Below are 26,046 nucleotides of genomic sequence, written 5' to 3'. Positions count from 1 at the left end.
AGTTGTGCAGGTTAGGTGGATTGGATGTTCATTGCATCTTTCGCTTGTCATGCCATGCTTTTTGGAGATTTGCCCCCTCAGTCACTCTGTCTTGATTTGTTGTTTAATGCAGGCACGGAGCTAGGTAGTTTATCATAGTTGTCAGCCACCATCAGTCAAGCGGGTGGACATGTTGCTAGACCGTGGTGTCTTACATCAATCGCCCAAGGATAAGCAGCCTATACAGCCTACACAGTGCATGGGTTTCAACCAAATGGCCATGTCACATAGTTGACAGGAATTCATCGTCAGGCAAGTCAAGGGGAACAAACCGCAGTCAGGTCCAGTATAGTCAAGGGCAGTGTCCGCAATTGATGCAGGGGCTTAGGCACAGTCAGTCTTTGCTTGAGATGATCAGGGTAAAGACTTCTGCCACAGCACTGCCCAGAAAATGGGCCACTATCAGTCCAGTACGCTCAGTACAACCAGTCAGAAATTTGCAGTTCATCAATCGAGGAAACTCCTTGGACAGCATGCAGGAATTGCGTCCTTTCCTCCTTTTTAAAGTGCCGTTATTTTGATCTTTGACCCCCAAAGTTCCAAACAATGCAACAGCTTATAAAACAGTAATTACTGTTCTTAGAATTCAAGGAAATCAGCTCCAACACTAATCAGCTCTTACAGCCACAACTTTTTCCCAGCCTCAATCTTGGATTACCCAGAATCCTGGGTAACTTAGTTAATGAAATGGATTCAGGATGGCAAAGAAAACTCACCAGCCTCACAGAGAGAAACTCAATGAAAATTACACTTAGCTGATTTCCAGTAAGATTCAGTCCATGATGCATCAAGCTAGGTTTCACTCTTGGATCTGACTTGTCCAGTGTTATGATCAGCTGAGATCATAACAACAGTCATCAACAAATTTAAGAGACAGAACCAAGTCACCTTCAAGCTCATTTTCTCCCTCTTCTTGGAGGAATAGGTCTTAATATATCTGTATTAACTATGTAATTAAGACCAGGATTCCACTTGTGCTTGTTAGCTAAAAGAATGGATCCATTCTCTTCTAAAATAAGAAGCAAAAAGATTGTACTCCAATCATTTTTGTGCAGGCTGTTTTTAGATTACCTCATTTCTTTAATGTTTGTTGCTCATAACAAAACATGGAGACATTCCAGGCTCTCAAACAAATAAAAGTACTCTGCTTGATAAAAGGAGAGCCTGATTTAAAAGATCCTTTTAGAGGATAGTAAAAACAAATTCTTATTTGCAGTGACATTTTCCAACATACTTTAAACCTATTTTTCTAACCAACTTGTTTAAAGATGTTATCACATACCTCTGGAGCAGATGGGAATTGAACCAGGGCCTTCTGGTCCAGGAGTGGGGACACTACATCAGCACCACAAAAGAGCCCTTTCCCCAACAATTTTCATCTCTGATGCTAATTAATATCATACTGCTTACCTGTTCGTGACTTGCCCTTTTCCAAGGAGCAAACAATCTCGTTGTCTGATCTGAACCAACAGTTAAGATAAACTCTCCTTCAGGATCCCAGATCAAATCTTGAACAGAACCAAAATGTCCCGAAAGGATTACTTCTGGTTTCCACTCTCCCTGAAAACATATTAGATTGAAAGGCGTCAGTCTGATAAACATGATCAGGAAAACAACCATTGATGTTTTATGACCATACGCATACTTTCAATTCTGATTTTGTTGCAGTACTACAGAAGTGATTTCCCTTGAAATGCAAATGGCACATACTGCTCATACGGCATTTCCAATTAAAATTCTAGTACAAAAAGGAAAACAAAAAAAATCGAAATAGAGAATTTTAAAAAATCATTATTTGAATTAGCTATCTATATTGTCTGCTGTTCAGTTTGTTTGGTCAATTGTTTGGTTTTGTAAGTGAGCTTGGAACTGCTGAGGTACATGGGGCCTGTGAAGGACTGAAACATGATGTACACACAGCTACCATAGTTGATAGTGGAGTGGTGGAACAAACAAATCTCTAATGATCAGCCAAGACCCACCCCTAATGAACTGCTACCAGGCCGCTTCAATTCAGTCGTCAGCCATTGCCACCACCAACAATGTGATCTGTCTTAGTTGTTGAGAATCAGCCCCAGGCCGTGGCCATCTGGTGCTTCCTTTCCAGCCAGCCATTCTGGCCACTTGTCTACAGGAAAGGAGTACAGCAAAGACATTTATTCAAACACATCAGAACCCCAGTGTTCTGATACTTCCAGATTTCCCATGCTTCTTCACAGCAAAATCAGGACCATCACTTCAATTGTATCACTGTCAAACATTTCATGCTCTGATTATTTGGTAAACCTGTAAAATTTTCAAATCAATTTTTGGAAATTACAGAACTATCAATTTTGCAAGGAACACTGAACCAAGGAAAAGCCCAGATGAGGATAATAAGATATAGCAATATATACTTTAATAACATAAAGGAAGTGTTAATAGTTCAAATGAACCTCCGCAATTCAGAGTACACCTTGACATATTCATGAAAATGTTATTACAAGCTATTCCTCAAACCAGGAATAAATTTTACTTAAATTCTCCTCACTTTAGGGGTTCTTCGATTTTTCTTTCTCCAGTTAATAAATCTTATGCTCCATTCATAGTATTTCTGACATCTATGAATCCACAGATAAACTAATTGTCAATGACAGTGCAGTCATTAACAACAATAGCAGGAAGAGACATTGGTGTAGTAAATAAATATGTCTCACCGATGTATGTGATGACTGTTCACAGGTCAGACTAGAGATACATTTTGACATGGAGGAGACAGAAACTATTCTTCTCATACTCCAACTCAAACAGGAGCAAGGAAAATAAGATCTTTTTTATTCACAAAGCAAAGTTTATGATGGCAGGATACCCCAGTGCTTACATCTAATCATGCATTCTAAGTGCAGTCATCATTACATTGCAGAAGAACTCCAATCAATTTGCTTCAGACACGTTGACACTGATATCTCAGAGCAAAACCTGAGTATGGATGTAATCTATTTTGTCGAGTTGAAAGAGGTACAATTAACCTGCCTGGTTTAAAATTTAAACAAAGCTTGGGAGGTAACTGTCAGTTATCATCTAACTGGTGGATTGACATGATAATGCCAACCAATCAGCAGTCTCCTCTTGCATAGCATGACTGCTGTTTTCTCCTAACGTGGGTATTTTTGCAAATGTTCTAACGAGTACAAAAGCTCTCTAAAAGCGTCCACAAAATGTGAGATTTTTTGGCAATATTCAGGTCCTGCACCACCACTATTTAACAAAGCTTATTGGGAACTACAAGTAATAGTGTTTGATAACCAAAAAGAATGCCTCAGCCCAATGATCCAATGCACTCAGTCAAAGATTTCATTGCAATTAATCAAATTATTGAAGCAGTAAAATATTTAAAACATATCTCAGAAAAACAACAGACAGCATCCTGTACGTTAAATGAAGTTTGAGGCTTAGCATTTTTTTTTAAATTTATTTTTCATTGTTCTATTCCAAGTTTTAAGCATTGAAAATTCCAATTTTTGCAGACTCGTGATGAATATGACAGCACTTTACAAGAAATATAACTGAACAAAACCCACATGAGCCAAACAAGTTTATTAATCCTTCCAAACTTATTTTCAGAAATCTGACACAAAAGTCCCAAACGTAACTGTACGGCCTGGCAATGGAATTATGAAAGGCAATCAAGTTTTAAAATGAAAAATTCTGAGCAGAAACTTATTTCAAATTGCAACATTTCCAAATATAACCAATGTACCATCTTAGATTTATTTCGAGACCATAGGTGAAGCGCTCCATGGAATGCATGAGCTAATATCATTGATCCATCTGGACTGAATTGGCAGCCGTAGAATCCCAAGGTATTTCCACCTACCTCTCCAACACGTACCTAGAAGAAAGCAGAGTATAGCTTTACATTTCCACACAAGCACAAATATGGATTTAGAAATAAACACTGAAATCTGTATTCTCTCTTGTGACGACTGATGTAAACCGTCAGTTCAATCCATCTACCACCTCTTTATTTTCCATTACTGATTCCCCAGATTATTTTCTAGATGACCAACATTTACTTTGTACACTGTTTTCATTTTAAATATCCAAGCTTTTCCTATCTGATTTTATATTTTTGGTTAACATTCTTTCAAACACTAATTTTTCCCTCTTTATTCATATTTCATTAATTCTTTGCTTTTCTTTGATAATCAGTCAAATCTTTGGACCTGCTAGCCATCTTTGTATAATTATTCTAATTTTCTTTGAGTCTGATACCATCTTTTCATTTTTCAGGTAACCACACAGATCCCTCCCTTGGAATTTTTCTTACTAGTTAGAATGTAAACAAGCTGCACTTTTTGGAGAATCTCCTTCAACATTTGCCATTGCATTTCTATCAAACTATTCACTTAACATAAATTGTCAATTCAATTTTACTAGGTCTGTTTATATGTTCTTATAACTGCTCTTTTAAATTCCAAATAGCAGTCTGGGTTCTACATTTCTCTCATTTAAGTAGGACAGCAGGGTGGCTCAGTGGTTAGCACTGCTGCTTCACAGCACCAGGGACTTTGGCTTGATTTCACCCTTGGGTGACTGTCTGTGTGGAGTTTGCACATTCCCCCCACGTCTGCATGCCTTTTCTCCGGGTGCTCCAGTTTCCTCCCACAGTCTAAGATCTGCAGCTTAGATGGACTGGCCGTACCATATTGCCCATAGTAGCAAGGGGTGTGCAAGCTAGGTGGATTAACTATGGGATATGTAGAGTTACAGAAACAGGGTACAGGGGTTGCCATCTGGTTGGGATGCTCAGTGTGGACTTGTTGGGCTGGATGGCCTACTTCCACACTGTAGGGATTCTATGATGGTTCTATGAAATGTTCAATTCAATCATATTATGGGCGCTGCTACCCAGGAGTACTTTTCTATCAGGTCAATTGGTCGAAAACAGATGTACATAGCCTGCTCTCTAGTTGATGACATAATATGCTGGTCTAAGAAAGAATGCCAAAAACACTCAAATGAATTTCTCATCTAGGCTACTTCTTCCCAACTGGATTATTCTGATCTATATGACAGGCAAAATAGAGTTGTGGAGTCATACAGTACAGAAATAGACCCTTTGGTCCATCCAGTCCATGCTGCACATAATCCCAAACTAATCTAGTCCCACCTGCCTGCTCCTGGACCATATCCCTCCATACCATTCCTACTAATATATCCAGCCAAATATCTTTTAAACATTGTAATTGTACCTGCATTCACCATTTCCTCAGGAGGTTCATTACACATGCAAACTAACCTGTGTTAAAAAAAAGCCTTTTTTTTAATCTCTCTCCTCCCACCTTAAAAATGTGCACCCTAGTCTTGAAATTCCCCAGATGAGCGAAAAGACAACTATCAACTCTAACAGTACCTCTCACTATTTTCTGACCTTCTATCAAGTCACCTCTAAACCTCCTATGCTGCAGTGACAAAAGTCCCAGCCTATCCAGCCTTTCCTTAAAACTCAAACTTTCCATATCCGGCAACATCCTGGCAAATCTCCTCTGAACCCTCACCAGCTTGACAAAATCTTTCCTGTAACAGGGTGACCAGCACTCGACACAGTATTCCTGAAGAGGCCTCAATAATATCCTGTACAACCTCAATATAACGTCCCAACTCCTATACTCAAAGGATTAAGCAATGAAGGAAAGCCAATTGCTTTCTTAACCATCCTGTCTATATATGTGACACAAATCGTAAAGAATTATATACCTGCACTTCAGGTCCCTCTGTTCTGCAACTCTACTCGGCACTCTATCATTAATTGTATAAGCCCTATCATTCTTTGTTGATCCAAAATGCAATATCTTGCATTTATCCAGATTGAACTCCATCTGCCATTTTTCAGCCCACTGACTCCTTTGATCAAGATCACCTTGTAACTTTAGAAAACCTTCACTGTCCAAATGCCACCAATTGTAGTGTCATCCACAAACTTACTCACCATGCTGTCTATATTCTCATCCAAATCATTTATGTAAATGACAAAAGAGGAACCAGAACTGACCCCTGTGGAACACCGATGGTCACAGGCCTCCAGTCCGAAAAGCAACATTCCACTATTACTTGCTGTCTCCTGCCATAACCAATTGTCAAGCTCACCCTGAATCCCACGTGACCTAACTTTACGAATTAGTCTCCCATGCGGAACCTTCCCAAAGGCTTTTCTAAAATCCAAATAAACATCATCTACTCTGCTATCAACCACCTTTTTGGCAACTTCCTCAAAAAAACTCAATCAAGTTTTTTGAGAGACGGTTTTCCTCGCACAAAACCATGCTGACTATCCCTAGTCAATTTTTGCTTCTCTAAATGTTCATAAATTCTATCTTTAATAATCACCTCCAACAAAAGTCAGATTCACAGGTGTACAGTTCCCTTGTTTCTCCTTACAACCTTTCTTAAAGAAAGAAGGGTACAACACTAGCCACCCTCCAGTCATCGGACATCTCAGCCATAGTTATGGATGATGCAAGTATTTCTGCAAGGGGTCTTGTAATTTCCTCTTTCTTATTCCCACAACATTGTGGGATACATTAGATCAGGTCCCAGCGATCTATGCACCTTTATATTCTTTAAGAACTCCCAGACATCCCCTTCTATAATTATAATATGTAGCATAAAACACATTGGCATGTTGATTAGTGCTATGGCCACTTCAGAAGTTGAAGTTTCCATTTCTCAGCAAATGCTGCACATTTTTCAACATTTTCTGCTTTTATGTTGAACTCTCCCTTCCTATATTGTAGGATTACTTAGTCAGGTCTCATGTCACTTTCTGCCTTGGTGAAGCAGAATTGCTGCAGTCCCCATATAGAGGTTGTGCTTCGCCAACTATGAATAATTTAGAATTCCTTTTGAAAAATGCATGTTATTCCATTACAGTAAGTACATTTCTGATGAGTTGAAGGAGACCTACATAGATTTGTTACTATTAAATTTTTCATAAAAATTATGACCTACTTAAAGAGGTTTGCGCAAGGAATGCAATCAAAAGCAGAAACAACTTCATCTTATTGATGTTATGAGAACAATAAAAAATACCTTTTACATAGCATTTTTAATAACAGAAAATGATTCAAGGTTTTTTTTACAGAGAGAAGAAATAGAAAAAGATCAAGAAATGTCTATCTAGCATTGAGGCAGACTATGACAGATGGTTTAGACAAAAAGAAAGCTTTCTGAGGTGCTGGGCATGTTGCAGGTAGTAAATCTGCTCTTCAAGGGAAACATACACCAACAATAATAAAAAAAAGGTTATAAGTGCAAAAGTCACTCATTCTTACAAAGAATTGCACTTAACTGAAGTCAGCCTTCGTGTTTCTTCGTTAAGTCAAAAGTGGGCAGGGACAAGAAAGGGAAGTATTATCCAACATTCTCAGGTTGTAAAGGAGACTACAACCAGGAAATGAGTTACTTGACTCGACCCATAGATGCCAGAAGGGACAAATGGCCAGGAGCAAATTACTGCAGATGCTGGAATCTGCACTGAAAACAACAAATGCTGAAGATCACAGCAGGTCAGACAGTATCCATGGACAGAGAGCAAATTAACATTGAGTTTAGATGACTCATCATCGGAGCTGAAGTGAAGTGTGGAGGGGGCAGCATTTATGTTATAAAATATGGGGGGTGGGCATGTAGTGGGTGTAGGGTGCTGGTGGAAGATAGATATTGATGGTTCAGATACAGTGATCGAAATGTGAGGATGGCAGAAAAATGGTGCGTACGACTGCCAGATTTGAAAGGACAGACATTCCCACTAAGGTGAGGGAGGGGAGAAATGACATGATATCAGAATGTAACAAGCTAAAAGAAAGGGAAGCAATGGGAGTTGATTCACAATTCGAAGGTGTTGAGCTCAATATTAAGAATCCAGAAGGCTTTAAAGTGCCTAATTTGAAAATGAAATATTGTTCCTCCAGTCTGCTCTGGGATTCAGTGCAACACTGCAGCATGCTGAGGACAGACAAGTTGGCATGCGAGTAGGATGCTGTGTTAAAACTACTGGCAATGGGAAGGTTGGGGTCATGCTCGCATACAGACTGGAGGTGTTCTGCAAATGGTCACCCAGTCTGCGTTTGGTTTCTCCAATGTGGTGTAGGCCACATTGACTGCAGTAATACAGTACACAAGATTAGAGGAGGTACAGGTGAAATGCTGCTTCACCTAGAAAGACTGTTTAGGGCTTTGGATGGTGAGCACGGAGGAGTGGAGGGGCAGGTGTTGCATCTTCTGCAGTTACGTGGGAAGGGGCAGTAGTGTTGGTGGTTATGGAATGGACTAGGGTTCCCGGAGAGAACAATCCCTGTGAAATGCAAAAAGAGGGAGTGAGACGAAGATATGTTTTGTGATGACATTCTGCTGGAGTTGTCTGAAATGGCAGAAAATGATAATTTGAATATGGAGGCTAGTGGGATGAAAAGTGAAGACAAGGTAAACCCAATCATGCTGTGAGTGATGGGAAGGGGCAAAGGTGAAAGCAAGGGTGATAGGTCAGATGCTGTTGAGGGCCCTGTCAACCATGGTGAGTGGAAAACCACTGTCTTGGAAGAAGCAAGTCATATCAGCAACGCTGTTTTGGAAGGTGGCATCATCCGAACAGCTGCAACATAGGCGAAGGAACTGGGGGAACAGGATGGCGTTCTTGCAGGACGTGGAGTGTGATGAGCTGTAGCGAAGGTAGTTATAGGGCTCAGTAGTTTTATAGTGGATGGCAGTGGCCAGATTTTTTCTGAAAAATGGAGACAGAGATGTCAAGGAAAGGAAGAGGCAAGTGTCAGAAATGGACAATGTGGAAGTTAGAGAGAGGTGGAAACTGGAGGAAAAAACAACAAATTTTTCACGGTGCTGACGGAAGCATGAAGCAGCACCGAAGCAATTATTGATCTGCTAAGAAAAGTGTTGTTCAGGGTGGTGTGTAAGACTGGAACAAGGATCGTTCCATGTACCCCATAACTGGGACCCATGCAGGTGTCCATAGCCACTCCTCTTACTTGGCAAAAGTGAGATAAATTAAAGGAGAAATTGTTCAGTGAGATAACAAGTTCAGCCAGGTGGAGGAAAGTGGTGGTGGATGGGAATTGTTCAGGCTTCTGGTTGAGGAAGAAGCCAAGAGCTCTCAGACCATAGGAGACATAGACAGTTTGGGCATCCAAGTCCCCAGTTGTTCTGTTCTGGTGCACGAATAGCAAGGTCATGAGAGCTATTATTTTCTCAGTGAGCATTCCTGTAATATCTCAGTGCAGCAATCTCAGAATCACAGTGGAGTTTTAGCTAAATCAGCAGTCTCCAAACTTTGGTTCACTCAGATTGCAGAAGTGCCGAGACGGGTATTAAGAAATAAAATTATATTACTTTGAAGGGCCTGTGAGACTAATGTGCAATACTTAATAACATATATCCTTCTTCTGAGGTTGACATCAAAGCTCACTGATTATATTTCTCTGTACCAACATACCCACCCAGGCAGTCAATACACAACATGTGAGAATTGCAGTCATTTTCTAACGACATCTGCAGTCCTTTTAATGTTGTTATGACCTTCAAGTCAGAATAGTACAATAGGAAAGATTATAATTTCTTTCTAATATCTGTGAAAAATTAAAAATTGAAAAAAAGACTTGTAACAGTTGTAAAAGGAATCAATTACAATTTTGCTGGATAATAAATTCTGATCTGTGTGACGCACTGCTCCTTAACATGGAAGTAATGTCAACAGGGGAGAAATTTCAAGAAAACTGTGAAGCTGGCAGACACAAAGGGGAGCTAGTGAGGCAAAGGACACCAACAAGCAACGGAGTTGGAGAATGAAGGCAATTGACATGTACTTGCAAAGATAAAAATAAATCTGACAGATAATTGCATGTTTGACAGAAAAGATTCATTTTCCAGAACGTGACTTGCTGTAACTCCAACTTAACATCTCAGTTCATGGTTTGACCACTTTCAAACAGAAAAGGAAGCAGAAGCTGGATAAAAAGGTCTAAAAATCTACAAAGCTGTGTGCGTAGCTTGGAGACATTGAACAACTAGATGCTTTCTTGAAAGTGGTCAAACCATGAACTGAGATGTTAAAGTTAGAGTTACATGTTTAGGACTGTCATGACCTGAGGGAGAGAAGGTTGGTGCCTTGCTCATGATATTTGTACCTGTGAAAGCTGTAGTCAGATAGAATTCTTGGCCTACCCTGCATGTAGAAAGAATTGCATGTTTGTAGAAATGTACAGCAAAACAAAGCTAGAATGGAGTAAGGAGTAATGTGAATGCTTGAGTTTGCGTAAGCTGTACCTTTTTTGTATCGACTGCTTAAAGTGAAATTTATTTATCTGAAGTACCATTTGCTTGTTAACACATGCTTAATAAGCACTGATTTGGATTTGTGTTCAAATAAAGGCTGCAAAACGTGAAATCTTGCACTTATTCCTCCGTATCCATGAGGGTTCCACTCCTGAGAACCCCGCAAATGATAAAATTCACTACAGAAGAGCTGGTTTCAAATTACGTTAAAATAGGGTAAAAATAGTGGATATGCAAGTTAGGCCCTTAGATGTTGAATTTTGTTGTTCCTTGCTTTTTAGCACAGATGGGCAAATTCTCAACTTGTAATTTCAAAGATGCTTTATTTAGGGGTTGTTTGATCTATTATTTTCATTCAAGATTTTCTCACAGGGATCATATAATGGCTTTCAAAAGCCAAACCTACTCAAATGATGCAAGTGAGACTTGTACATAAAATGAACATGGAGACTTAAATCCATAGTGGGCCATACGGCCGCTCGAGCTTGCTATGCCATTTAATAAGACCACAGTTCATCTATTTGTGTTTCAAATTCCATGCTAACAGGAATTCATCTATCTGTGTTTAAAATACTCAAATCACTCTGCCTCCGCATCTTCTGAGGCGAAGTCCCGAAGTTACACAATCCCACGAGAAAACAAACTCATCTCTGTCCTAAAAGAGCACCGTTTAATTTTAAAATTGTTCCCACACAAGAGGAAAAACCATTTCCACTTACACCTTGTCGAGACTATTCAGCATCTTCAATATTACACACTTCAATCAAGTGACATTTCACTTATTCTAAACTCTAGTGAAAACAAGACTAGCCTGCCTAACCTTTCCTCATAAGACATTCCAGGTATCAGATGAACGTTCTCTTAACTGACACCAATACATTTGCATTCTTCACTCAATAAGCAGACTAAAACTGCACATGGTATTCAAGATGTGGTCTCACCAAAGCCCTTTATAACTAAAGTGTTACATTCCTAATCTGTTCAATTTCTTCTGTGATAAATGATTGCATTCATTACCCTTCTTAATTACTTGGTGTACTGGCATACTAATGCTTTCTGCCTCATAAACTAGAACACCTTGATTCCTCTGTATCTTGGAACTCTGCATTCATTCTCCATTTAAGCAATACTTGGCTTTTTTATTCTTCCTGCCAAAGTGAACAGTTTCTTATTTCCCTACATTTTGGTCCATCTGAAGACTTTTGCCCCGTGACTTAAATCATCTATGTCAGTCTGTAACCTCCTCTTCAACTACAATCTAGGAATATATAGAGACATCAGCATCAAAAGAAACAACAATTCTTATTAATAATATATTATTGTAATTTTTTTTGTTGGCACATGGGGTTGTTAATTTTTGGGATTTACACAAAGATACCATTTCACCTCTTGTGTAAATCAAGACCAAACAGCCAATCACACGTAAAAACAGAAAGTACTTCTTTCACACAATGAGTATTGAAGTGGAAACTGAGGACTGATTACCCCAAAAGGCTGCAGGACTTTTTGACCAGGACAGCTTCCAAGGGTGCAATAGATTGGGTTAGGGCATCAACACCTTAATCACCAACTCCCATAACTTTTTCCCATCTCTCTGTGATAATTTGCTGTGAGGGTCAAAAACCATGGGTACAGTTTGATTTACTTACAACTTAATGAAATTTTACATTGCATAATCAAAGGTAAACTTATGTTTCCCAAAAGGAGAAACTTCTTTGTTGAAGTGAACCCTGTAAGCCTTACTGCCATCAGAGATGCTTCTGACCCCCACCAAACTTCCTGCTTGGTTACCCACATGTCGTAGACAGACTCACACCCCCACCTCTGCGGGCATGGTGCACCAGACTAGAGATAATATTTCTCAGTAGGTGATTGTGGGATCTGATGCATTGTGAGGAAGGCAATATTTGCTGAACTGGTTGAAGAAAATAATGCTGGCCAAATCACTGGGTTTTCTGAACGGAGACTAGATGTATGATGGCAGATTTACATCAGGACCCTGCAGGAGATCTACGCGGGTGGTGCCTGGACAATTTAAACTTCCAATTGGCAATTCCCCTGCTCTTCAGAGTCCAAGGCATATGTCTCCAATCCTAAATTAGAGTTGGAGACTTCAAGCAGATTTGTGGTATATAGTGCTGTTCATTTCTGTGAATGTCATGTTAAGAGGTAAGGCACAACCACATCAGGCCAGGTGAACCAGAAAGTGCAGTGGCACTCTGCATAGCAGGGCTGTTGCTCCTACCATCTAAGCTCATACTTTCCTTCTGAAAAAAAATCAAATTGCAACAACTGGAAATTGCATGAGTACATTCCAATTTTATGATTTAGGTCCTGAAATCATCTGTACTGTCAACAGGCAGCATGGATCTGACATGGCAAAATAGTGCGAATAGTCCAAAAACTAACAAGGGCTTACTTTCTACATGGAATCATAGAACTTTACAGTGCAGAAAGAGGCCATTAGACCCACAGTATCTGTACCGGCTCCCAAAGGGGATACCCAGCTAGTCCCAGCTTAATAGCCCTCTAAATTCTTCACCTTCAAATATATATATTAGGCTGTGTTTTGAAACTCCTTAGGGAATCCACCTTCACCACTCTCCCAGACATTCCAAATAAAGAAGTTTCTCACTCCTCGGTCTCTTGCTGATATACTTGAAATCATGACTCCAAGTTACTGACATATTAACTAGTGGAAACACAATGTCATTATTTATACTGTCAAAACTGTTCATAACTTTGAACATCTAACAACATCAACTCTTAGTCTTCCATGTTCCACAAAGAATAAGGCCAATTTCCCAAATCTTTTCTTGTACCTAAAATCCCTCATTCCTGGTATAATTTTTGTAAATCTCCTTTGCAATATCTCCAAAACCCTGGTATAATGTTTGTAAAACTCCTTTGCAATATCGCCAAGGCCTTAAAATGCTTTCGAAAATAAGGTGCTGACACTAAGCACAACGCTCCAAATGTGGTCAGACCAATGATTGTAGAGGTATAAATATTACTTCAGCTTTTGTACACACTGCCTCTTTTCATAAATCCGAGGATCCTTCTTAAAACAGCTTTCTTAACAATTTCATCTTGCTTGGTCACCTACAAAGAATTACGTACTTGAATCCAAAAGTCCCTTTGCTCCTGCGTTCCCCTCAATGTTAAACCATTGAGCTTATATTGTCATTCCGTGTTTCTTTCACCAAAGTGCATTACCCCATATTTCCCTGCTTTGAAATTCACTTGCCAGGTGTCTGTCCATTTGGCCAACATCTTCATTGGTATGTCATAAAAAAGGCAGGAAAGGGTAGGTGAAGGTGATCAGATTAGGCATAATCTCATTGAATGGTGGAGCAGATTTTATAGACCGAATGGCCTATTTCTGTTCCTACATCTTATTAAGAGCTTGGGGGAAAAATACAAGAAAGTAGGTTTGAGGATTTTCAGAACAGCCAGGGCCTCACTGGATAGTGGAGCAGACTTCAGCTCCTATGTTTTAATGTTTCATATATGCTTCTGATCTCTGAAAATGAGAAGAAAACATGGGCCTCAAAGCATTTCTCATCTTTTTCACCACAGATCCACTAAAACAATTTTAAAGTAAGCTTGGAATAAGAGGAATAAGAAGAGGTTAAAATGAACAACTAAGGTTTTGCTTTGTAAACACGAGTAAATTTGACATAAAAATTTGAAATGCTTTGATCACAAACAGTAACTGGTTCACAATCAAACGTGGTCAAGTTTGATTATACAAAAAAAAATATAACTACTTGCTTTCAGGGATCTGCTTTAAGTATAGAAGGTATCAGACCAATAACATATTGGATAATAAAATATACCTGTTCCAACCAGACATCAGAATCTTCATCTGAAGCCCAAAGAATCATTGTTTTATCCATGGATGCAGACAACAAGGACAAGGGTTGTTCAAGTCTACCATCTTTTGGAAAAACAAGTACATATCAGTGGAGAACATACAATGGCCAAGTTCATAAGGGACAATGTCAATCTGTCCAAGAGATAAGGCAGAATTTCAGTATCATTCATTCAAAGATGTCACTCCTGACTGCAACATTCCTAAATTGTTACCCTGAAGAGTCAAGCCTGTGCTCAAATTTGTGGTCTCCCCACTTCAAAAAGATAATAAACATTTTTTAGCTTCTCGAACATCGCAAAGAAAAATTTTATACTTTCTAACTTACGCCATACTAATAATACTTTACAAAGTTATTGTAAGATACACACAAAAAGTTAAGATTGGGTATCTATCCATTTTCCAAAGAGTACAATTCAAATTTCTTCGAGGTTAACATAACTTTTAAGTCATGATGAAGAGTTATCAATCCAAAACATTCACTGTATTTTTCACTCCACAGTTACTATCTGATCTGCTGAGTCTTTCCAACAGTGTAGTTTCATTTCAGTAGTTTGCTTTTGTAACTTTAAGTAGGTTAGGTAAGTCACAGTGTCAGATTAAAAAAAAAGCACATAATGAACAGAGAACCAACGAGAAAATAATTAAAGTTCACAAATAAATTTCATGCATCCATCTTGTGGACAAACTATTCCAGGAGCTGGGCATACATTTGCCAAAATGTAAGACTTAACAAGATCATGAAAGCCCCAGTTTTGTGCCTCCACTTGTGATACTGTTTATCCTTAGTTAACTAAAAGTACTCAAAAGGCTTCCTAAGTCAACCTTGAAATGCCGAGTGACATTCCCTCATGCACTTGATATATAAAACATTCACAATGTTAGAACCAGCAAATATAAAGCTATGTAGGGCTTCATAACAGTATGCATTAGCATCGAGTTTTAGTCCAGTTGCATAACTCTACACACATTAAATATTTACACCTGCACAAAGTATTCAGAAAAAGAATCCACTCAGCTGAGAATTAGACCACATGCTTATTTTGCAGTAGCAATGTATCTGACTTCAGTCACAATCAGCATTCTGACCATTCAGAACATGATAAACAGAAAGCATACAGCAATGGGTTTTTTGTGTCACAAACTCACTGGTCAAGATTTGGTAGTCAGTAATAAACAAAGAGCAGCGGCCCTTCTTGATTTTTATATTACTACAATAGTACAAATGTTGTACTTTTATGAGAATCCAAAAAGAAAACAGCCCAGCACCTTTACAAGGCATCAAAGACTTCTGTAAACAGGCGAAGCAATGGTGGATTGCTAATCAAGTTAAATAATCTTTACCAGGACAAGCAGAATCTATGCCAGGAAATGCAAATCATGTTCAAAAATCGAAACAGAGAAATATGGAAGCAAGAAAGACAAAATAGAAAAAGTTGAGTGTTTTTTAAATCATCACTTAAAATTTGAGGGAATGAGACTCCACACTTATACATATTAGCTTAGCAATAATGAAAACTTAAAAAGCAACTCAATCAGCAACTTAATAAAATGTGAGGCTGGATGAACACAGCAGGCCAAGCAGCATCTCAGGAGCACAAAAGCTGACGTTTCGGGCCTAGACCCTTCATCAGAGAGCTCTGAGAGCTCTCTGATGAAGGGTCTAGGCCCGAAACGTCAGCTTTTGTGCTCCTGAGATGCTGCTTGGCCTGCTGTGTTCATCCAGCCTCACATTTTATTATCTTGGAATTCTCCAGCATCTGCAGTTTCCATTATCTCTCAATCAGCAACTTGCTCACTTTCATGTTTCATTGCAATGCATGGATCCTTGAAGGTGCTGTCTGATTTACCATTTATAACAACAATAACAGACAAAAAATTCTACGTCAATTTCTGTATATTTCAAGAACAAATCAACAGCAAAACAAATGTGAGGAAATCAAAAAGCTTGTCTATTCACTGCTCATGTGTTGCAGAATTATGCACAGAAGTGATGTTGGTACCTAGAGCTGCTACATTTTGTTTCATTTTAAATAGCAATTAGCGACTCTTGTTGAATAATTGTTTGAAAATGTACAATTCTTCTGCTTATCAGATTCAGTTCATAGCAATTCCATTAAAATTCTTCAAATCTGCCTTTGTCACAAGAAACTGAAATCTACGAACTAAATCTAGTCACTGTATGAAGCAATTTTCGATGCATCAACATTTTCATGACTGCAATGTGAATCTTGCACATTATCTCAAATCTAATTTTACTAATGAGCCATACAAAATTAAAATTGCACAATACTGTGTAGAGTCTTATGAATAATATTGTATGGCATCAGTTTTGGCTCAGTGATACCATTTTTGTTTTCAAATCAAAACACCGTAGAATTGAGATTCATTCCAGATTTAAACTACAGCGTAATATAATACACTTTTGAATACAGATCAAATACATTTGGCTTGTATTTTCTTAAATGTAAACAATTCAGGGGTGATCTTTTTGAGAAGTCTAAAACTGCATAGCAGTTCAATGGGGTGAATAAACAGAAAGCACTTCCTCCTCCATTGAGAGAATACAGAATAATGTGACTACAATCTTAAAATTGTAGACCATTCAGGATTTGAATCACGAAGTGGTTATTCAGAAAGTAGTGGACATTAGGAATTCTCCCTCTCAAAACAATGTCAAGACGGGATCAAGTGAAATTTTCAGGACTGACGTGGATAAATTTGTGCTAAATTAGGAAATCAAGGACAATGGAACAAAATAATTCAAAATGGAAAATTGTGGCCATATAGCGTCCACACCTGGAGCAGTCAAAGCTTCAACCTCCGTCCATTTCTCTCTCCTTCTGTATACCCTTTCATGAAAGCTAATTATTGAACAACAGATTTGTCAGTGCTGTACGCCTGAATTTTGCAGTCAGTAGTAAAAAATGATATTGCTATTCACCTCACTGACAACTGCCTGCAAGGTTTTTGTCAGCTTTAGAACAGTTTGTTTGGAAGAAAATTGTTTTGAGTGCATTTGAAAGACTAGTCAGTGACAGGCAGCATTGTTTTGTATAGGGAAGATCACGTCTCACCAATCTGAGGGGAAAGGTTTAAGGGAGATAGGTGTGGAAAGTTCTTTACACAGAGGGTGGGGAGTACCTGGAAGGCATTGCCAGCGAAGGTGGTAAAGGCGGGCATGATAGCATCATTTAAGATGTGTCTAGACAGATACATGAATGGAGAGGGGGCAGAGGGATACAGATCCTTGGAAAATAGGCGACAGGTTTATATAGAGGATCTGGATTGGTGCAGGCTTGGTGGACCAAAGAGCCTGTTCCTGTGCTGTAATTTTCTTTGTTCTTTGATTCAATTTTTCAAGAGGTGACAAAGACGATTGATGAGGGAAGGGTTGTGGATCTAGTTTATATGGGCCTCAGTAAAGCATATGATAAAGTCCCACACGACAGACAAAGATTAAAACCGCATAGGATTCAGGGTGGTCCGGCTAGGCTGATACAAAACCAGCTTGGTCACGGAAAACAGAAGTTAGCAATGGAAGGGTGTTATTCGGATCAGAAACTAGCGGCATTCCACAGGGATCAGTCTTAGGTCCTCTGTTGCCTGTAGTATATATAAACGATCTGGAGGAAAATGTAGGTGGTCTGATTAGTAAGTTTGCAGACGACACAAAGATTGGTGGAGTTGCTGATAGTGTCAAGACTGTGAAAGGACACAACAGGATATAAATAGTTGCGCGACTTGGGCACAAAAATGGCAGATGGAATTTAATGTAATCAAACGGAAGGCAATATATTTTCGTGGATCAAACTTAGATGTGAATTATACTCTAAATGGCAGAACCCTTAGGAACATTAACATACAGACGGATCTGGGCGAGCAGGTTCACAGTTCCCTAAAAGTGGCAACACAGGTAGTCAAGGTGATTAAGAAAGCATATGGCACGCATGCCTTCATTGGCTGGGGAAAGTGTTGGCAAACCACGTTGCAGCTATATAAAACCCTTATTGGGCCATATTTGGAGTATTGTGTGTAGTTTTGGTCGCCACATTACCAGAAGGATGTGGAAGCCTTGGACAGAGCACGTAGAAGGTTGTCCAGTCTCGAGGGCATGAGCTATGTGGAAAGATTAAAACCACTGATTGTTTTCACTGAAAAGACGGCAGCTGAGAGAACACCTGACAGACGTCTACAAAATTATGACAGGGATAGATAGGGTGGATAATCAGAGGCTTTTTCCTGGGTTGAAGTTTCAATTACAAGGGGTACAGTTTAAGAGAGATGTGTGAGGCAAGTTTTTCACGCAGAGTGGTAGAAACCTGGAATGCAATGCCAGAAGAGATGGAGGAAGCAAGCATGTGTACAATATTTAAGAGGCATCTGGATGGTTGCGTGAATAGGGAGGGAATTGAGGAATATGGACTGAATAAGGGGAGGTTTGTTTTTTAGGTTAGTTCGGGCATGGCGCTCAGCACAGGCTTGGAGGGGCAAAGGGCCTGTTCCTGCACTATACTTCTCTTTTAATCTGTTTTTGTTCTTGCTGTAATTTATCGCCTGAACCAGCAAAATGCCCTTCACAGGAGACCTTTGGTTCTGTGGGCAGTCCTAGAATCAGGGAGGCTGATGAAACAATCAGATTGAAGACTTCTCACCAACCTATGTAAAGCCTAAACTGGATATTATAAATTAGAAATGAAACATATGCAAAAGTCAAGTAAGGATTCAGAACTAAGATAGGATTAAAGGCAAAGATAAAAAAAAGTTTTTATTTAAAAGTATCAAATGATAAATATATTTTGAAGGGAAAAGGTTGAAAGGTTAATTTGTCAGGATCAGGGAGTTCCCCAATAATGATCACTTATCATAGAATTAAAAACTCATTTGCTCAGTTCCAATTTTTTTCAGCTGTTTCTAAGGTTTAGAAAAGAGGCATATCTCACAAGTTCATGTCACTGAACTTGTTTTGTTGCAGAGTCTACGAGCAAGTGCTGGAACAATGCACCACACAGAGCAATGAAGTATCTCAGACAGCAATATTTGGATTTTTGTGCTTAACTACGCAGATGTAGATAGCAGTGATCCTGTCATTGATAGAGTGCTACAGGACTAAAAGAAGGACACCCATTATATCTAGATTTAAGAAACAGAAATAGAACTTGGTGAGGCCCAAGTGACCTGTCAGTTTAACATTTACAGGAACTTAGTTATTTTTCAAACTACCAAAGGGGAAACAGAATAAGATCCAGAAAGAAGATATAAAATAGTTAACATGAATTGCAAAAGAAAAAGTCAAACTTATTCAACTTCGATCAAGTACTAACTCACAGTGTATTCAAGGGGAATTCTGTAGATTTAATATATTTACATTTCCAAAACGGATTCAACGCATATAATGAGAGCATATGGAATCCTGGGAACATCTGCAGAAAGGATAGCTAGGAACTCATCTAGATTAGGGGTAAAGCATCACTTTTCAGAGTTGCATGAGGATTACTGTTTCAATCTTTGCTGTTGACAATTTACTTCAACAACTTAGACTGGAATTTAAAAAGTACTCAGCTTACTTGGCACAAAACAAAGTAATAATGCAACAGACATCATGACAACATTACTATACTTGAAAAATGGCTGTACAACTGAATTGTAACATGCATAATTGTGAAGTACTCCATTTTGAACAATTAAGTTCATATATGATCTAGAAAATAAAAATTTAAATCAGGTAGGGAAGCAAAGACATCTGAGGAGTACAAATGTGCAAATCATTAGAAGTAGCAATGCATGCTAATAAAGGCATAACAAAAGCAAAGCAAGCATGAATGCCCAGGTTGAAAAAGGATTTCAAAGCAAAGTGTTTAATAGTAGAGATTTTTAAAATTCACTCCTGGGGTTTGGACGTCACTGGTTAGGACAGCATTTATCGGCCATTTCTAACTACACACTTGTGCTGTTATGAGTGAACCACATTGCCGAGAGTCTGCAGTCACGTATCAGCCAGATCAATTAAGAACAACAGTTTTCTCCTTATTGGAATTCGTGAACCAGGTGGATATTTTTCTGACAATTGACAATGATTTCTTAATTCTAGACTTTTATTAAATTCAAATTTCACTATCTACCATGCTGGAATTTGAACCTGCGTCTTCAGAACATTACCTAGGTTTTTGGATTAATTGTCCAGTGATAATACTATTACGTCGTCACCTCCTTGATATTTTATGAATTCACTGTACTGAGGGTTGAGGTGTTGTTCTCATATTTTTAAAGAATAAGGAGTGATTGAAGACAGGGAGCCAGAGATATCCAGGTCTGACAGCTGAAGCGTGGAGGTGTTGATCACAGATGTGGAAAGGTGATTGCTCGAGTCAGGCATTTTAATCCCAAAACTGGGACTCTAAATTCTAAAATTGCTCTCAGTCAGTCACGACGTTACCTTTCTGAAAAGGGGGCTGCCAATGCACTCCATACACCCAGTTCTCGTGACCAGCTAACACAGTTTCCAATGTTACCGCATATGTCACCAATCCTGCTAAGATAAAAGAAAAAAAACTGTGGTGTCAAACATGTTAATTATTTAGTTCAGGGAACAAGTACATTGGTGCACTAGCATTTGATTTGTAGACATCTACATAAAATTAACGATCAGAATAAATGTAAATTATTTTCCATTTTAAACATTTGCCTTTTGCATGTGCAGTATGCACTGATAAGACATTTACAACTACTTTTTGAAAAGGTTTTTATAAATACACAAAAATATAATTGCAAAATCAATGATTGCATTGATTATGCTGAATACATCAGCTACACTGGTGACCTAGTCTCTCTCAATGTCTAGAAAATCTGCTGAAATTTGGACAAAACACCTTGCTTCATTATAATAGACAATTGTCTTCCAGTATGTCACAGTGCTCCACCCTGTACTTTGTTCAGCCAGTACCAGGAAAGTGGCAGATCACCACAGCTTGAACAAAATACATACTTCAGAGAGTGTCCAGAGAAACAGTACAAAATCACTTACTGCATATTAACAAAGTAAGCAGATCGTGTAAATGGCAAAATTAAACATGAATTGAATTTCAAACAAACATGCTAAATTAATGAGAAGTTTAACATTTTTTGCATGTGGGAAGCTGAACTGCTAATTTAGGAATAATCTGTCAGCAAACACTTCTAAGTCAAAAACAGAAATTAGACATCAGACTAAATCTTACCAGAAATCAGCGAAGGGTCATTCCGCCGAGTTTCATAGACTGTTTCTCTCTGTGAAGACCTGCACATTTTCTCCCGCTACCATTCCAAACTCACTTCTTTCATGAAGTACCACATCTCTGTAGCACCCCGTTCATCTGATACTAGGCGACTGTCTCATTTGATTTAGTACCTTAATACCTTCCACTGCCGGGGCATTCCCAGATTCTTGGTGACTGCGCCATCTTTAAAAGGCAGCTTTGCACATGTCAAGCACTGGTTGTCCAGAGTCGCACATTACGGTTGATGTAATTTTCCCCACACATAATAATATAAAGGGAAACTGGCATCTCTCTTTCGGACTAGGTGGATAGGGTGGTGTAGAGTTCAGTCATCCTCTTCCACCCAACAGTGGCAGATTCTGGCAGCCTGGTTTGAGGTTGCCAGCCAGATCAGTGTGGTCTCAAGTGTGTAGAGAAAACACCTAGCAATGCCAGGAGATAGTCAATGACCTTTTTCTGCTTTACCATGTGGCATCATCTCTCTGCAACTTCATACTCTATGCTTATGACGGCACACACATCCTACCATGGCTCATGCTCTTTCAATCTCATTGTCGCATGCAACATCTCACCTCACTCACTCTTACCCACCTAATTCCTTCAGTCAACTAAACCTACATGGCCTCTACACCTCCTACTCACTCACTTGTGCATGGCACCTTACCACCTTTCCCTCACCTGCATCACCATGAACTGCTGTACCAGTAACTTTAATGGCACTCAATCCCTCCCTTTGTCTAGCTCAACACTGGGGAAGAGCCAAGATGGGTGCTAAGATGCCCAACATTTGGTTCCTCACTCGCCCTACAAGAGAAAGATATTTACCATAAGTTCCCCAAGCAGCTGAATGACTATATTCAAATCTGTAGACTGAAAAAGGAGGCTGCCCACCACCAACTAAGCCACGACTCCTGCTTGAAGGGTGTCTCCTTTGACTTGGCTGAGGACTGGCCCCTCTTAGACTTTAAGGCATGGCCGTTTGGCTAAAACACATGTAATGCATGTGGCACATCTATGGCTGGCACACATTGCAGGTGTGAGACTGATGTTCAGTGCTGGACAGCTAAAGGCCCATATCCTTGACTAATTACTGCTGATAAAAATGACAAATGCTTGGTTTTGCATGAAAAGGACAGGCAAGACAGAAGTGCTGAGGGCCTATTAGCTCTGTTTGAAAGACAACATGGAAAAAGTCAAGGTAAGGATGCCATGAGCATCGCAGCAAGCACAAAGTGTGCAAGTACTACGAAAGCAAGTGAGCAGTGTTGATTTGAGTGCCCATCTTTATGTGCAGTGTTCTGGCAGCAGCAATGCAATGAGAGGTGCCAGTATGCTCCAAAGTATAGCAATGAAGAGCAGAATCATGTTCATGTTGGATGCCAACGTCTATGGACGCAGGATGTGTACGGTCAAGCAGTGCGCCTGGAAATGCCGTTGCCAGGTGCCCAAGATCGAGATGAAGAGAAGCAACAGCCAGCAGAAGTTATCTGGGAGCCACTCTTGATTTGCATCGTTTTCACTGATTCTCTGTGTCTAATTTCTATCTGGCAGCTGACAGAATGAGAACTGCGTACTAATAAGGTGAAATTTAGTATAATGAGTGTAATAATGAGCGTTAATCAATGCAAATTGAATCTCATCTTGCCATTCAATACTTGGTACCAATATTCCAGTACCTGAAGCTCCAAAGATTAGATATTTCATTCACACCAGGTAAAATTGCTTGGACGAGCTGCTGCCATGACAGATACCACTAAAACAAATGCTATGAAATAATGTTTGAAGAATCTTACAACCCCAATATGCAACTATATCTCTTTGTGGTGAGAAGAAAGTAGTAGTAACTGTTCAAAGCTTTTCCAAAACAGACAACTACTTAACCTCAGCTCAAAACTTTCTGCAATTCATTCCCATTAGCTTTAGAGAAACTGTGCTGACATCCACTGGATAAAGAAGTTAACTTATATAAATTAGAGTGAAATGTAATCAGTTTAGGTAATGTTCAGACACATCTGAAATTCTGACAAACAACTTCACGTTCTTATTCTGGAAAAAATATTATTTTCAAATTTGCACCAGCTTTTAAGACTTACTATCACTCTGAACATGAAATATGTCCTCCTTCAATTTAATTATGCCTCCATTGCAAAGCTTGGAAGTAGATTCTGTCCTGACAAATATTCGCCATATGCGTATCAAGCAGTCTTGTGAACAGCTTGCTAATAAAAGGTTTCCATCTATTGGAGTACAAAATAAAAATGGTTCATAATTACTGATTGAATTTCAAAAGCTCAGAAGAGAAAGAACTTTCATGTTCCACTAAGAAAGAAATTACCCTTCATACTTTGAATTAAGTATGTAACAACTTCGAAAATGTTTTAACTCAGTAAAATCAAATTAATGCAAAATTCACATTCTATTAAGATCAAACTGTGTGACAGTTGCTGTGATTCCTAAGTTTTTGAAATAACAAGTTTCAATATATTGTTCAACCACTGAGCTTACCACATGGAGCCCATTCAACTCCTCGAATCCAGTCTTCATGGCCCATAAGGGTAAGAATTTTCTGAAACTGCAACAAATAATATTTGCACTACACCACTGATCAATTATCCCAGTACATTCAAATATACAACACCGTCTATATACAGCCGTCAACTATTTTAAACAGACAGATCATTCGTCCCTGGACAGGATATTATGAGCTTTTCTCCAGCCTTCCATGGAGAACTTTCTGACCAACACACTGAAATTGTAAAAGAATAAACCTCTTGTGATAAAGGTGTATAATACATTATCATTATTTTAGGTATTTGTATTTTTAAAATAGAAGTAGATGGATTCTGAGTGATAATGGGAACTGCAGATGCTGGAGAATCCAAGATAATAAAGTGTGAAGCTAGATGAACACAGCAGGCCAAGCAGCATCTCAGCAGCACAAAAGCTGACGATTTGGGCCTAGATCCTTCCTCAGAGAGGGGGATGGGGTGAGGGTTCTGGAATAAATAGGGAGAGAGGGGGAGGCGGACCGAAGATGGAGAGAAAAGAAGATAGGTGGAGAGTAGAGTGTAGGTGGGCAGGTAGGGAGGGGACAGGTCAAGGAGGTGCGATGAAGTTAGTAGGTAGGAAATGGAGGTGCGGCTTGGGGTGGGAGGAAGGGATGGGTGAGAGGAAGAACAGGTTAGGGAGGCAGAGACAGGCTGGGCTGGTTTTGGGATGCAGTGGGGGGAGGGGGCGAACTGGACTGTTTTTGGGATGCGGTGGGGGAAGGGAAGATTTTGAAGCTGGTGAAGTCCACATTGATACCATTGGGACGCAGGGTTCCCAAGCGGAATATGAGTTGCTGTTCCTGCAACCTTCGGGTGGCATCATTGTGGCACTGCAGGAGGCCCATGATGGACATGCCATCTAAAGAATGGGAGGGGGAGTTGAAATGGTTCGTGACTGGGAGATGCAGTTGTTTATTGCGAACCGAGTGGAGGTGTTCTGCAAAGCAGTCCACAAGCCTCCGCTTGGTTCCCCCAATGTAGAGGAAGCCACACCAGGTACAATGGATACAGTATACCACATTGGCAGATGTGCAGGGGAACCTCTGCTTAATATGGAAATTCATCTTGGGGTCTGGGATAGGAGTGAGGAAGGACGTGTGGGGGCAAGTGTGGCACCTCCTGCGGTTGCAGTGGAAGGTGCCAGGTGTGGTGGGGTTGGAGGGCAGTGTGGAGCGAACAAGGGAGTCACGGAGAGGGTGGTCTCTCCGGAAGGCAGACAAGGGTGGGGATGGAAAAATGTCTTGGGTGGTGGGGTCGGATTGTAGATGGCGGATGTGTCGGAGGAGGATGCGTTGTATCCAGAGGTTGGTGGGGTGGTGTGCGAGAACGAGGGGGCTCTTCTTTGGGCGGCTGTGGCAGGGGCGGGGTGTGAGGGATGTGTTGCAGGAAATGTGGGAGACGCGGTCAAGGGCGTTCTCGACGACTGTGGGGGGAAAGTTGCGGTCCTTGAAGAACTTGGACATCTGGGATGTGCGGGATCGGAATGCCTCATCGTGGGAGCAGGTGCGGCAGAGGTGGAGGAATTGGGAATAGGGGATGGAATTTTTGCAGGAGGGTGGGTGGGAGGAGGTGGATTCTAGGTAACTGTGGGAGTCGGTGGGCTTGAAATGGACATCAGTTAATAGCTGGTTGCCAGAGATGGAGACTGAGAGGTCCAGGAAGGTGAGGGATGTGCTGGAGATGTCCCAGATGAACTGAAGGTTGGGGTGGAAGGTGCTGGTGAAGTGGATGAACTGTTCGAGCTCCTCTGGGGAGCAAGAGGCAGCGCCAATACAGTCATCAATGTAACAGAGGAAGAGGTGTAGGTGCGGAAGAGGGACTGTTCCACGTAACCTACAAAGAGGCAGGCACAGCTGGGGCCCATGCGGGTGCCCATGGCCACCCGCTTTGTCTGTAGGAAGTGGGAGGAATTGAAAGAGAAGTTGTTGATGGTGACGACGAGTTCGGCTAGGCGGATGAGGGTGTCTGTGGAGGGGGACTGGTTGGGCCTGCAGGACAGGAA

General features: G+C 40.1%; 1 protein-coding gene across 3 annotated transcripts in view; it reads right to left on the bottom strand.

Annotated features, from left to right (window-relative positions):
- The window catches only part of elp2 (elongator acetyltransferase complex subunit 2), a 131,014-nt gene that overhangs the window by 71,942 nt on the left and 33,026 nt on the right, over positions 1-26,046 (bottom strand). For 2 of the 3 annotated variants that reach the window (XM_048558230.2, XM_048558248.2), the window contains 6 exons: positions 24,001-24,067; positions 23,589-23,732; positions 20,676-20,771; positions 14,205-14,305; positions 3,779-3,910; positions 1,450-1,599 (listed from right to left, as the gene is read on the bottom strand). In XM_048558230.2, the coding sequence (XP_048414187.2) occupies positions 1,450-1,599; positions 3,779-3,910; positions 14,205-14,305; positions 20,676-20,771; positions 23,589-23,732; positions 24,001-24,067 (690 nt within the window). The remainder of the gene's footprint in view (positions 1-1,449; positions 1,600-3,778; positions 3,911-14,204; positions 14,306-20,675; positions 20,772-23,588; positions 23,733-24,000; positions 24,068-26,046) is intronic. The other variant, XM_048558239.2, reaches the window with a different exon arrangement.

This window comes from Stegostoma tigrinum, chromosome 2 (genome assembly GCF_030684315.1).
Source record: "Stegostoma tigrinum isolate sSteTig4 chromosome 2, sSteTig4.hap1, whole genome shotgun sequence".
Classification (NCBI taxonomy): Eukaryota; Metazoa; Chordata; class Chondrichthyes; order Orectolobiformes; family Stegostomatidae; genus Stegostoma; species Stegostoma tigrinum.
The sequence above is the reverse complement of the archived record's forward strand: the minus strand, read 5'-3'. Positions and strand labels throughout refer to the sequence as shown.